Source organism: Capra hircus, chromosome 14 (genome assembly GCF_001704415.2).
Source record: "Capra hircus breed San Clemente chromosome 14, ASM170441v1, whole genome shotgun sequence".
NCBI classification, from domain to species: domain Eukaryota; kingdom Metazoa; phylum Chordata; class Mammalia; order Artiodactyla; family Bovidae; genus Capra; species Capra hircus.
Window position 1 is genome coordinate 54,034,569 of NC_030821.1, and position 13,341 is coordinate 54,047,909.

At 43.3% G+C, this 13,341-nt stretch overlaps 1 protein-coding gene across 1 annotated transcript in view; it reads left to right on the plus strand.

The window, feature by feature from the left end:
• The window catches only part of TTPA (alpha tocopherol transfer protein), a 33,134-nt gene that overhangs the window by 12,562 nt on the left and 7,231 nt on the right, over nt 1-13,341 (plus strand). Inside the window, exons 2-3 of the mRNA XM_018058466.1 lie at nt 9,110-9,263; nt 12,401-12,594. Coding sequence (XP_017913955.1) covers nt 9,110-9,263; nt 12,401-12,594 — 348 coding nt within the window. The remainder of the gene's footprint in view (nt 1-9,109; nt 9,264-12,400; nt 12,595-13,341) is intronic.

The window sequence follows — 13,341 nt, forward strand, 5'->3', positions numbered from 1 at the left end:
TTATCCTGTTTGGGACTCTCTGGGTTTCTTGGATTTGGGTGGCTATTTCTTTCTCCATTTTAGGGAAGTTTTCAACTATTATCTCCTCAAGTATTCCCTCATGGCCTTTCTTTTTGTCTTCTTATTCTGGGACTCCTATGATTCGAATGTTGGGGCGTTTGACATTGTCCCAGTGGTCTCTGAGGTTGTCCTCATTTCTTTTAATTCTTTTTCCCTCTCTGCTTCATTTATTTCCACCTTTCTATCTTCCACCTCACTTATCCTATCTTCTGCCTCAGTTATTCTACTGTTGGTTCCCTCCAGAGTGTTTTTGATCTCAGTTATTACATTATTCACTATATATTGACTCTTTTTTATTTCTTCTAGGTCCTTGTTAAACTGTTCTTGCATCTTCTCAATCTTTGACTCCAGACTATTTATCTGTAACTCCATTTTGTTTTCAAGATTTTGGATCATTTTTATTATCATTATTCTGAATTCTTTTTCAGGTAGACTCACTATCTCCTCCTCTTTTCTTTGGTTTGGTGGGCATTTATCATGTTCCTTTACTTGCTGAGTATTTCTCTGCCTTTTCATCTTGTTTGGATTGCTGTGTTTGAGGTGGCCTTTCTGTATGCTGGAAGTTTATGTTTCCTCTTTATTGCGGAGGTTCCTCCCTGTGGGTGGGGTTGGACGAGTGGCTTGTCATGGTTTCCTTGTGGGAATCAGTGTTCTGGTGGGTGGAGCTGGATCTCTTCTCTCTGGAGTGCAATGAAGTGTCCAGTAGTGAGTTTTGAGATGTCTATGGGTTTGATATGACTTTGGGCAGCCTGTGTATTAATGCTCAGGGCTATGTTCCTGTGTTGCCGGAGAATTAGTGTGGTATGTGAACTTGTTGGCTCTTGGGTAGAGCTTGGTTTCAGAGTAGCTATGGAGGCTTTTGGATGAGCTCTTGTTGATTAATGTTCCCTGGAGTCAGGAGTTTTCTGGTGTTCTCAAGTTTTGAATTTAAGCCTCCTTCCTCTGGTTCAGTCTTATTCTTACAGTAGCCTCAAGATTTCTCCATCCATACAGCACCAATGATAAAACATCTAGGTTAATGGAGAAAAGATTGTCCACAGTGAGGGACACCCAGAGAGGTTCACAGAGTTACATGGAGGAGGGAGATAGAGGTGACCAGGAGGAGAAGAGGTGGAGTCAAAAGGGGAGAGAGCAAGCTAGCCAGTAATCACTTCCCTATGTGCTCTCCACAGTCTGGATCCCTCAGAGATGTTCACAGAATTACACAGAGAAGAGAGAAGGGAGGAAGGAGACAGGGGTGGCCAGGATAAAAGGGGGAACCAAAAGGAGAGAGACAGATCCAGCCAGTAATCAGTTCCCTAAGTATTCTCCACAGCCCAGAATACCCAAAGAGATTCACCAAGTTGGGTAGAGAAGAGAAGCAGGAGGGAGGAGATAGAGGTGACTTGGGGGCAAAAACGGAGAGTCAAAAGGGGGAGAGGGTAATCAGGCCAGTAATCACATTCCAAAGTAAAAATGGGTACTGAAGATTTGATTCTTAAAGGTTGAAAATTGATAACAAGCACCAAAAAGCAAAAATTAAATTTAGAGTAGAGATTAAACTCTCAAAAATACAATATTAAAAAAAAAAAACAAAATCACAAAATTATAAAAAATATATGTGAAATTTGCTTTAAAATGAAAAATAAAGGAGTAATAAAAGACTTAAAAATAAAAAAATTTTAAAAGTGATAATAGTAAAACATATCTAGGAGTTTCTCTGGAGCTGTTACTGGCAGCGTGGGGTCAGTTCGGTTTCAGATAGTTCCTTGTTCCAGCTAATACTTCTTTTTGAGGTCTATATGCCCCTTCCAATGTAGTCTGTGCTAACTACAGGGTTTTAGTCTGTTGCACTTGTCACTTCCGAAGTGGTTCCCTCTGTTTATTTTGGCTTCTTCTGTTTGCAAATCTCTTCAGTGTCTAATTGCCACCCTGACACAAGGGGGCAAAGGTGGTTACTTATTTAGGCTCACTTGTTCAATTGTGCTGTGGGGAGGGAGGAACACTGCAAACAAATATCACTGGTGTGTGTGGGGAGTGCTTGCAGTGTCTGGGCCACACTGGCTTTGCCCCCACTCCCAGCGTGTATGCTTTCCCTGTCTATACTGCTCAGGCTCCAAGTTGCTCTGCAGGGGAATTGTCTAAAGCAGACCCTGGGTTGCGTGTACTTCCCAGGTCTAAGCCACTCAAGTTCAGGTTCTCGAGTACTCAACAAAGGCACAGACTTGGTCGGGCCTGGGTTTTGTGCCCTTCCCAGGTTCGAGCAGCTCAGGTGACCAGGTGCTTGGTGAGCACACACTCCCCAGGTGGGCAGTGCATCTTATCACCTCCCCCATCCCAGCGGCTCAGTTTCCTGGGTGTGCAGCGGGAGCGCCATCTCGAGTGTGCCGTGTGTCTCCTCTGGGGAGCTGATCTCTGGCTGCGACCCTCCTGGCAGATGTCTACCGTCCGGGATCCCAGGAAGACTTGGTTAGCAACTTGGGAGCCTGCTCACTGTTTGCTAGAGGATGCCATCTCTGGGGCCAAGATTGCCTGTTGCCTTCTGGCTCTGGCTGTCGCTTGCCTGCCTCTCTGCCTTCCAGCAGGGATGGGCCAGTCTGCAGCTGGCTAGCTCTCCTCTGGTATTGGCTCAGTCCTTTGTTCTGTGAGCGAGCCCAACAGTGCCTTAGGTTAGAGCTTTTTGCAGGAAACTTCTCTCTCTCTCTTTTCCTTTTTTCCTCTCTCTGGCTATCCCACAGTTTGGATTGCTATCGCAGTTAGCTCCCTCAGATTGTCCTCAGGGCATTCAGGCCCGGTCCTATCTCTAAGCAATGCAGTCCACGCCTCCCTGTCCAGTCCCTGCTTGCTGGTGGCTGATGTGAGCCTCTGGGCTACTTCTCCACTGGGCTTGTGGTTAGGTGTGTAATCTGTGGGTTTTATTTATTTATTTTCTCCTCCCAGTTATGTTGCCCTCTGAGATGCCAAAACTCCCCACCAGTGAGAGGGTTTCCTGGTGTTTGGAAACTTCTCCTCTTTCATGACTCCCTCCCCACGATGGGTCTCCGTTCCTAACTCTTGTCTCTCTTTTTATCTTTTATATTTTGTCCTACCTCCTTTCAAAGACAATGGGCTACCTTTCTGGGTGCCTGGTGTCCTCTGCCAGCATTCAGAAGTTGTTCTGTAGAATTTGCTCAGTCTTCAAATGATCTTTTGAAGAATTTGTGGGGGAGAAAGTGGTCTCCCTGTCATATTCCTCTGCCATCTTAGGGCTGCCCGCTAAATAGAGCTTCTTTTGTAAAGTTTACCTTATCAAGAGTCAGTTTCAGTCTCCGCTCTGCTCCTGATAGTTACTGCCCTCCCATTAATGTGTAATTTCTTCGAACTTTTGTTTTCCTACCCACAATATGGGTAACCACAGTTACCTCTTAGAATGGTCATGAGCAAGAATTGAAATCATGCAGTTAAATCCTGGAAAAGTGGCACAAAGATGGTTGTAACTTTATTTGAAAGTATGTACTCTGTTATGAAGCATGGCTAAGATAAGCTGTAACTTTTTATCTTATTTATTGCTAATGGTGGTACAAAACAGGTGCCTTTGGGGAATGTGTATTCACTTGCAGGTGGTTTTTTTGTTGCTGTGGACTTTATGTGGTTTGTTGGATAACTGCTGAGTAGCAGTTTACATAATTTTACGTAATTTATTTATGTAAGCTGGACCTTTGAATTTATCAGTGAAAAGGTAATAATCAAAGATCCAGGAGTAGAGCTCTCAGTTTGCAAAAATTGTCAAAAGTATGAGGGTAATTTGTACATCTTCCAACACATCTGGTTTAATCATATATTTATTTATTCTTTCACTCAATACATGTACCTGTTTCCTGAGTGCCCAGAATTCTGCAGAGATCAATGAGCCGAAGAACCCAGCTCTCTTTCTTGAAAGATCCCTTTTAATAAAGCTATAATTTTTTATTATTCCATGGGAAAATAAACATTTTTTTAAAAGTATTACTTTATTTTTGGCTCTGCCGCATCTCTGTTGCTACGTGCAGGCTTTCTCTAGTTGCGGTAGGTGAGGCCTACGCTTCTTTGTGGGGCATGGGCTTCTCTTTCAGGTGCTTTCTCTCATGGAGCATGGGCTCTAGGTGCATGGGCATCAGTATTTGCAGCATGAGGGCTCAGTAGTTGTGGCTCCTGGTCTTAGTTGCTCCACGGCATGCAGAATCTTCTCAGACCAGGGATCAAACCTGTGTCCCCTGCACTGGCAGGTGGATTCCTACCCACTGTATCACCAGGGAAGTTCAAGTTGTTATCTCTTTATTGGCGCTCCTATGGTGCTTCTCGTGTTTTGCTTGAGTCAAATTTTAAAGAACTATTTTTACATCCGAGGGAAGTATCAAAAAAGTGATGAACATTGAAGATGCTATTAACACTTATTCCCATGCCCACTAAGACAGGAGGAGGAAGCGAAATTCATCTGGTGCATAGAATGAATGCATTAGGATCTACAATGTGTCTTTTGTTCTTGCTGCATTTGGAAACTGCTTTTTAGGTCACCAATTATTTCTTTGTTGGCAAATTTACTGATTTTTTTTTCCTTTCTAACCTCTCTGTTGCATTTAACTCTTAGTAACATTAAAGCAAGTTTATTAAATACAAACATGACAGAGTGAGAGAAAGAAAGAAAGGGAAACAGAGAAGCAGAGCAAAACAGATGCCATTTCCCTCCCGTCTATGCATCATGGCACCAGTTCTCCTGTGGTGCAACCAGATTCTCTTTTCCTCCAGCCATTCCCAGCCATTGACATCCCCCCAAGGCTTGGTTTTTTTAAACTTGTAGGTTCTCTTCCAGATCATTGCTACTTTGTGAATACAGTTATCATGTTTATTCCAATGACTCAGAAGCAAAATTTGTCCTTTCCTATGATCTGAACTTTGGTTCCACATTGCTAATAGATCTCTTTAAACTCAAAACAAATATATTGTCATTTTAGAAAAACTGAAAATCATGAAGAGATCGATTGAAATATAGTACATTTTAAAAGTGTAATTTGAGGTAAGTATTCTCCACAATGGACATCCCAGGTGGCAGTAGTGGTAAAAAATCTTGCCCCCCGCCTCACCCCCGCAACAATGCAAAAGACAGACATAGCAGACTCTGGTTTGATCCCTGGGTCAGGAAGATCCCCTGGAGGGGCAAATGGCAACCCACTCCGGTATTCTTGCCTAGGAAATCCCATGGACAGAAGCGCCTGGCAGGCTACAGTCCATGGGGTTGCAAAGAGTTAGACATGACTAAAATGACTTAGCATGTATGCACGTGGTGTCTGGATCCCAAAAAGCAAAAAAAGAGGCTTCTTACCCTAGCACAGTGTCACTTCTGTCAAAGGGAGATGAGAGGCCAGCTCAGCTTCCAGAGGAAGGAATCATGGACTCCACTACCTGGTGGAATTGGGACATATGTACACTGGATGGAGGGCACTTTAAAATATTTATTTATTTATTTTTGACTGTACCATGCAGCTTGTGAGATTAGTTCCCTACCAGGGATCAAACCTGAGCTGCCTGCACTGGAAGCAGGAAGTCTTAACCAGTGGACCACCAGGGAAGTCCCCGAAGGAAGGCATTGTTGACAGTTGTCTCTGGGAGTCTCTTTACCATCAGTTCAGTTCAGTTCAGTCGCTCAGTTGTGTCTGACTCCTCGAGACCCAATGAATCGCAGCACGCCAGGCCTCCCTGTCCATCACCATCTCCCGGAGTTCACTCAGACTCACTTCCATCGAGTCCATGATGCCATTCAGCCATCTCATCCTCGGTCGTCCCCTTCTCCTCCTGCCCCCAATCCCTCCCAGCATCAGTCTTTTCCAATGAGTCAACTCTTCACATGAGGTGGCCAAAGTACTGGAGCTGCAGCTTTAGCATCATTCCTTCCAAAGAAATCCCAGGATTGATCTTCAAAATGGACTGGTTGGATTTCCTTGCAGTCCAAGGGACTCTAAGAGTCTTCTCCAACACCACGGTTCAAAAGCATCAATTCTTCGGCATTCAGCCTTCTTCACAGTCCAACTCTCACATCCATACATGGCCACAGGAAAAACCATAGCGTTGACTAGACGGACCTTAGTTGGCAAAGTAACGTCTCTGCTTTTGAATATGCTATCTAGGTTGGTCATAACTTTTCTTCCAAGCAGTAAGCGTCTTTTAATTTCATGGCTGCAGTCACCATCTGCAGTGATTTTGGAACCCCCAAAAATAAAGTCTGACACTGTTTTACTGTTTCCCCATCTATTTGCCGTGAAGTGATGGGACCGGAAGCCATGATCTTCGTTTTCTGAATGTTGAGCTTTAAGCCAACTTTTTCACTCTCCTCTTTCACTTTCATCAAGAGGCTTTTTAGTTCCTCTTCACTTTCTGCCATAAGGGTGGTGTCATGTGCATATCTGAGGTTATTGATATTTCTCCAAGCAATCTTGATTCCAGCTTGTGTTTCTTCCAGTCCAGTGTTTCTCATGATGTACTCTGCATAGAAGTTAAATAAGCAAGGTGACAATATACAACCTTGATGTACTCCTTTTCCTATTTGGAACCAGTCTGTTGTTCCATGTCCAGTTCTAACTATTGCTTCCTGACCTGCATACAGATTTCTCAAGAGGCAGGTTAGGTGGTCTGGTATTCCCATCTCTCTCAGAATTTTCCACAGTTTATTGTGATCCACACAGTCAAAGGCTTTGACATCGTCAGTAAAGCAGAAATAGATATTTTTCTGGAACTCTCTTGCTTTTTCCATGATCCAGTGGATGTTGGCAATTTGATCCCTGGTTCCTCTGCCTTTTCTAAATCCAGCTTGAACATCAGGGAGTTCACGGTTCAGGTATTGCTGAAGCCTGGCTTGGAGAATTTTGAGCATTACTTTACTAGCATGTGAGATGAGTGCAATTGTGCGGTCGTTTGAGCATTCTTTGGCATTGCCTTTCTTTGGAATTTGAATGAAAACTGACCTTTTCCAGTCCTGTGGCCACTGCTGAGTTTTCTAAATTTGCTTTCATATTGAGTACAGCACTTTCACAGCATCATCTTTCAGGGTTTGAAACAGCTCAACTGGAATTCCATCACCTCCACTAGCTTGGTTCATAGTGATGGTTTCTAAGGCCCACTTGACTTCACATTCCAGGATATCTGGCTCTAGATTAGTGATCACATCATCATGATTATCTGGGTCGTGAAGATCTTTTTTGTACAGTTTTTCCATGTATTCTTGCTACCTCTTCTTAATATCTTCTGCCTCTGTTAGGTCCATACCATTTCTGTCCTTTATCGAGCCCATCTTTGCATGAAATGTTCCCTTGATATCTCTAATTTTCTTGAAGAGATCTCTAGTCTTTCCCATTCTGTTCTTTTCCTCTATTTCTTTGCATCGATCACTGAAGAAGGCTTTCTTATCTCTTCTTGCTATTCTTTGGAACTCTGCATTCAGATGCTTATATCTTTCCTTTTTGCCTCTCTTCTTTTCACAGCTATTTGTAAGGCCTCCCCAGACAGCCATTTTGCTTTTTTGCATTTCTTTTCCATGGGGATGGTCTTGATCCCTGTCTCCTGTACAATGTCACGAACCTCATTCCATAGTTCATCAGGCACTCTATCTATCAGATCTAGTCCCTTAAATCTATTTCTCACTTCCACTGTATAATCATAAGGGATTTGATTTAGGTCATACCTGAATGGTCTAGCAGTTTTCCCTACTTTCTTCAATTTGAGTCTGAATTTGGTAATAAGGAGTTTATGATCTGAGCCACAGTCAGCTCCTGGTCTTGTTTTTGTTGACTGTATGGAGCTTCTCCATCTTTGGCTGCAAAGGATGTCATCAATCTGATTTCGGTGTTGACCATCTGGTGATGTCCATGTGTAGAGTCTTCTCTTGTGTTGTTGGAGGAGGGTGTTTGCTATGACCAGTGCATTTTCTTGGCAAAACTCTATTAATCTTTGCGCTGCTTCATTCCGCATTCCAAGGCCAAATTTGCCTGTTATTCCTGGTGTTTCTTGACTTCCTACTTTTGCATTCCAGTCCCCTGTAATGAAAAGGACATCTGTTTTGGGTGTTAGTTCTACAAGGTCTTATAGGTCTTCATAAAACCGTTCAACTTCAGTTTCTTCAGCGTTACTGTTTGGGGCATAGACTTGGATAACTGTGATATTGAATGGTTTGCCTTGGAGACGAACAGAGATCATTCTGTCATTTTTGAGATTGCATCCGAGTACTGCATTTCAGACTCTTTTGTTGACCATGATGGCTACTCCATTTCTTCTGAGGGATTCCTGCCCACAGTAGTAGATATAATGGTCATCTGAGTTAAATTCACCCATTCCAGTCCATTTTAGTTCGCTGATTCCTAGAATGTCGATGTTCACCCTTGCCATCTCTTGTTTGACCACTTCCAATTTGCCTTGATTCATGGACCTGACATTCCAGGTTGCTATGCAATATTGCTCTTTACAGCATCAGATCTTGCTTCTATCACCAGTCACATCCACAGCTGGGTATTGTTTTTGCTTTGGCTCCATCCCTTCATTCTTTCTTTAGTTACTTCTCCACTGATCTCCAGTAGCATATTGGGCACCTAATGACCTGGGGAGTTCCTCTTTTGGTATCCTATCATTTTGCCTTTTCATACTGTTCATGTTGGGACTGCGCACTTTCACTGCCGAGGGCCTGGGTTCAATGCTTGGTTGGGGAACTGACATCCCAGAAGCCATGTAACGTGGCAAAAAAAAAAAAAAAAAAAATTCCTCCCAGCCATGAAGTGTGGAGAAATGTCCAGGCTTCCACGCTGGGCAGGGGGAAAGCTGGAGGTCACATAAAAATCCCTCTTCCTTGAGTTTGTGACTAATTCCTATCATCCAAAATCTTGGATGAAGAGTACTTTTAGTTTTTGCAGCTAAATAAATACCCCAGGTTAAAATCCTGTCATAATAGATTTTGTGATCTAGAGTTCTATTAGCTTGGCAAGGACCCTACATGATGCCAAGACTTTCCCATCACTCTTATAAAAGGCTTACCATGTATGCTATCTGTAAACAATTTGTATTTTATTTTTAGTTACTTAAAAACTATTTTAAGTGGAGAGCAGAATGTCCAGAAATAAGTGCTGATCTCCACCCTAGAAGCATCCTTGGCCTCCTGAAGGCGGGCTATGTCGGTGTCCTGAGAGCCCGAGACCCCACCGGCAGCAAAGTTCTGATCTACAGAATTGGTAAGTCACACACGCCTCCTCTTTTCTATTTCTCTTGACTGCCATGTCAGAAGCTTCCATGAGTTCATATTTAAGAGTTTAGCTTTTTAACTTTTAACTTGGGTTTTGTTGTTGTCGCTTAGTCATTAGGTCATTAAGTCATTAAGCAGGGCTCTCTTGGTGGCTCAGAGGTAAAGAATCTGCCGGCTAATTCAGGAGACAGGGTCTTCCCTGGTCTGGGAAGATTCTACATGCCTTGGAGCAACTAAGTCCATGTGACACAACTACTGAACCTGTGCTCCTAAAGCCTGGGAGATGCAACTACTGAGCTTATGTGGTGTCCCAGTTACTGAATCCAAAAGGCTCTAGAGCCTGTGCTCAGCAACAAGAGAAGCCACCATAGGGAGAAGCCCACACACCGCAATTAGGGAGCAACCCCCGCTCACCACAAGTGCAGAAAAGTCCAAGCAGCAACAAACACTCAGCATAGCCAAATAAATAAATAAACAAATTGTAAAAGCAAAGAGCAATCCCATTGTGCCTTCCTAGGAATACCTCTGATTATTGCTTCTGTTTCTTTGCCTTCATAATTTCCCATGCTATTACACACTACCCATTGACATCTAAATCTGTTAGGGTCAGCCAGAATTCCCTCCTCAATCCCATGAGACCCTTTGGCCTCCAACTCAGCCACCTCCCCACACTTCCCATTCTCAGCCACACTTTTTAAGTTAGTCATGTTCACCATTCACATTTTCTCATAGCTCCTCTCAACATCCCCTGCACTGGTTTCACTCCCATCTTTCTGCTGAAATGACCTTAGCAAATCATCAGTGATCATCTTTTCACAGCAAACCTCTTCCTCTCTGATATCACAGTCTCCTGGTGTTTTCCTCCAACTTAACTGACTGTTTATTCTTAGTCTCCTTCACTGGCACTACATATTCTACTTCAGATTCTGAAATTCTTTTAGATATTGGCCCCAGCCTCCTCTTCTTAGCTATATATCTCTGTACTACAACAGAGAGAAATGTTAAGTCCACAATAATCACTGCCATAGGCCTATATATAACCACCAAATCCCTGAGATTTGTATCTTCAGCCCATCCTCTCTTTGTTTCTCAATCCTCCAGACAACCAGTTCCCTGTCTCAACTGTATCCGCCTGGACATTTCACCAGCACGATTTTAATGTGTTCAAAACTGCCTATGATCTTTCCTTCCCCAACCATTTCTCTTCCAGTATATCTCAACAAATGTTACCACCATTCTACCCGATTGTCTAAGCCAGAAACTTTGGTATTTTTAGAATTTTACCTTTCCTTAGTCAAAAATCTTTTTCCTCCCTTCATCTTGTCAGGTATGGCACCAAACTTTTAATCTGAAGATTTGCATCTTTTTGCAGCTCTGGAAGAATTTTCCTTTCCCCTCTGTTGCCTATTACCAGAACTCTGATGAGTTGGATTTTGAAACCTCTGTATCTAGCTGCCTGTCTCTTACCTTTTTATTCATACATGCTGACTTCTAGCTCTCCTATGCTGAAACTGAGAGAATTCCTCACCTCGATATTCCAGACCCTTATTCACTTGTTGGCTGTGTGTTTTCTGACAGTTGTCCTATTAACAGAGATTTGCTCGAATTGTCATTTTATTTTCAAGATCTCAACTGATTCTTTTTCATAATAGCCTCTTATAGTAATAGCCTAGGGCTTCCCTGGTGGCTCTGACAGTAAAGAATCTGCCTGCAATGCAAGAGAGCCAAGTTCGATCCCTGGGTCGGGAAGATCCGTCGCAGGAGGGCATGGCAATCCACTCCAGTATTCTTGCCTGGAGAATCCCATGGACAGAGGAGCCTGGCGGGCTACAGTCCATGGGGTCGCAGAGTCAGACACGACTGAGTGACTAACACAGACACAATAATAGCCTACAGTATCTCTATTTTTCCCCACTGAAACTATTTTGTTTCCTTTACCATTTCTTGCTTTATTAGCTGTCTCCTTTGATTGTAATACCTTTTTCTATTGAGTTGGATCCTTTCTTCTTTTGTGTGTCAGTGTTTTTAAAAATGTTATAATTCGTAGTGGTTGCATATCTTTTTAATAGATCGCCTGCTTGCCTATTACTGTCACTTTTGCCCATCATGGCCTCCCCCAGGACTAGTGTGGGAGGGGAGAGGACAAGAATTCAGCAACTCCTTAGCACAGGTATTCCTTATTTTTCCTGGATGGCTACCCTAGTGCTTCTTGACTTGACTTTCCAAGACCATGCTCACTGTTCTAGCCTGTGTGGACATGACCGCTACACGCTGCTCATCACGGAGGGGTGTCAGAGAGAATCTACCTGCCTGTTTCACACATTTCCCTTAGCAACAACCTCTGTGGTTACCATAGGACCCTGGCTACTCTTGGTAATCCAGAGCCTTGCTTTTCCCATTTTCAATACCTTTGAACATGGAGCATATCCAGAGGAATTCCCACCTTCAGCCGCAGCTCCGTCCTGCATATTTTGTGCTATAGTTTCATCTGGCCATCACATACAGCCTGTATTCATTCTTTTATTTTCCCCATGCTCATAGGAATCTGTTCTTTTTTTTTTTCTAATGTGGACAAGGAGACACATGTGTGATCCCTGGGTCAGGAAGAGCTCCTGGTGAAGAGAACGGCAACCCTCTCCAATATTCTTGCCTGGAGAATCTCATGGACAGAGGCACCTGGTGGACTATAGTCCATGGGGGTCACAAAAATGTAGGACACAACTGAGTGACTAACACTTTCACTTTTTTTTTTTTAAAGTCTTTGTTGAATTTGTTACATATGGTTTCTGTTTTATGTTTTGGTTTTTGGACCCCAGGGCATGTGGGATATTAGCTCCCAGGGATCGAACCCTCCCCTGCTACACTGGAAGGCAAAGCCCTAACCACTAGACCACCAGGGAAATTGAAAGAATCTGTTTTTTACTAGGGATTTGAGGGAGGGAGGGAAAAGCAGGCTTATGTTCTTGGACCACCAATTTGATCTGTTATTCTATTCATGATCTTCGTATATGTATTATTTCTATTGATCTTTAAATCTAAAAGGAATCCATTTCCTTCTGTAAATCTTTCTGATTCTTTATTCTTCAGACAGTGCTGAGATATGAGTTTTCACTTTTTTTTTTTCAGCACACTGGGACCCGAAAGTTTTCACAGCTTATGATGCATTTCGTGTGAGTCTCATCACGTCGGAGCTTATTGTCCAGGAGGTAGAGACACAGCGGAATGGAATCAAGGCTGTCTTTGATTTGGAAGGCTGGCAGTTTGCTCATGCCTTTCAAATTACCCCCTCTGTAGCCAAGAAGATTGCTGCTGTTCTCACAGTAAGTGTGTAGTCTGTTCAGGATTGTTTTTGTTCCATTGCTCAGTCGTGTCCAACGCTCTGTGACCTCATGAACTGCAGCACACCAGGCTTTCCTGTCTTCACTGTCTCCTGGAGTTTGCTCTCATGTCCATTGAGTCGGTGATGCCGTCCAACCATCTCATCCTCTGTCATCCCCTTCTCCTCCTGCCTGCGATCTTTCCCAGCATCAGAGTCTTTTCCAACGAGTCAGCTCTTCACATCAGGTGGCTAAAATATTGGAGTTCCAACTTCAGCATCGGTCCTTCCAATGAATATTCAGGGTTGATTTCCTTCAGGATTGACTGGTTTGATCTCCTTGCTGTCCAAGGTACTGTCTTCAGGATAATACTTCCAAATATTAGATATAAATTTAGTTGTGTGTTAAAGAGAAGGGATAGTATATTTATTGGGCTTCCTTGGTACCTCAGCTGGTAAGGAATCCACCTGCAGTGCAGGAGACCCTTGTTCTATTCTTGGGTCAGAAAGATCCCTGGAGAAGGGATAGACTACACACTCCAGTATTTGTGAGCTTCACTGGTGGCTCAGACAGTAATGCAGGAGACCTGGGTTTGATCCCTGGGTTGGCAAGGTCTCCTGGAGGAGGGCATGGCAATCCACTCCTTTTATTGGGCTTCCCAGGTGATGCTAGTAGTAAAGAATCTTTCTGCCAATGTAGGAGACCCAAGAGACTCAGGTTCAATCCCTGCATCAGGAAGATCCCGTGGAA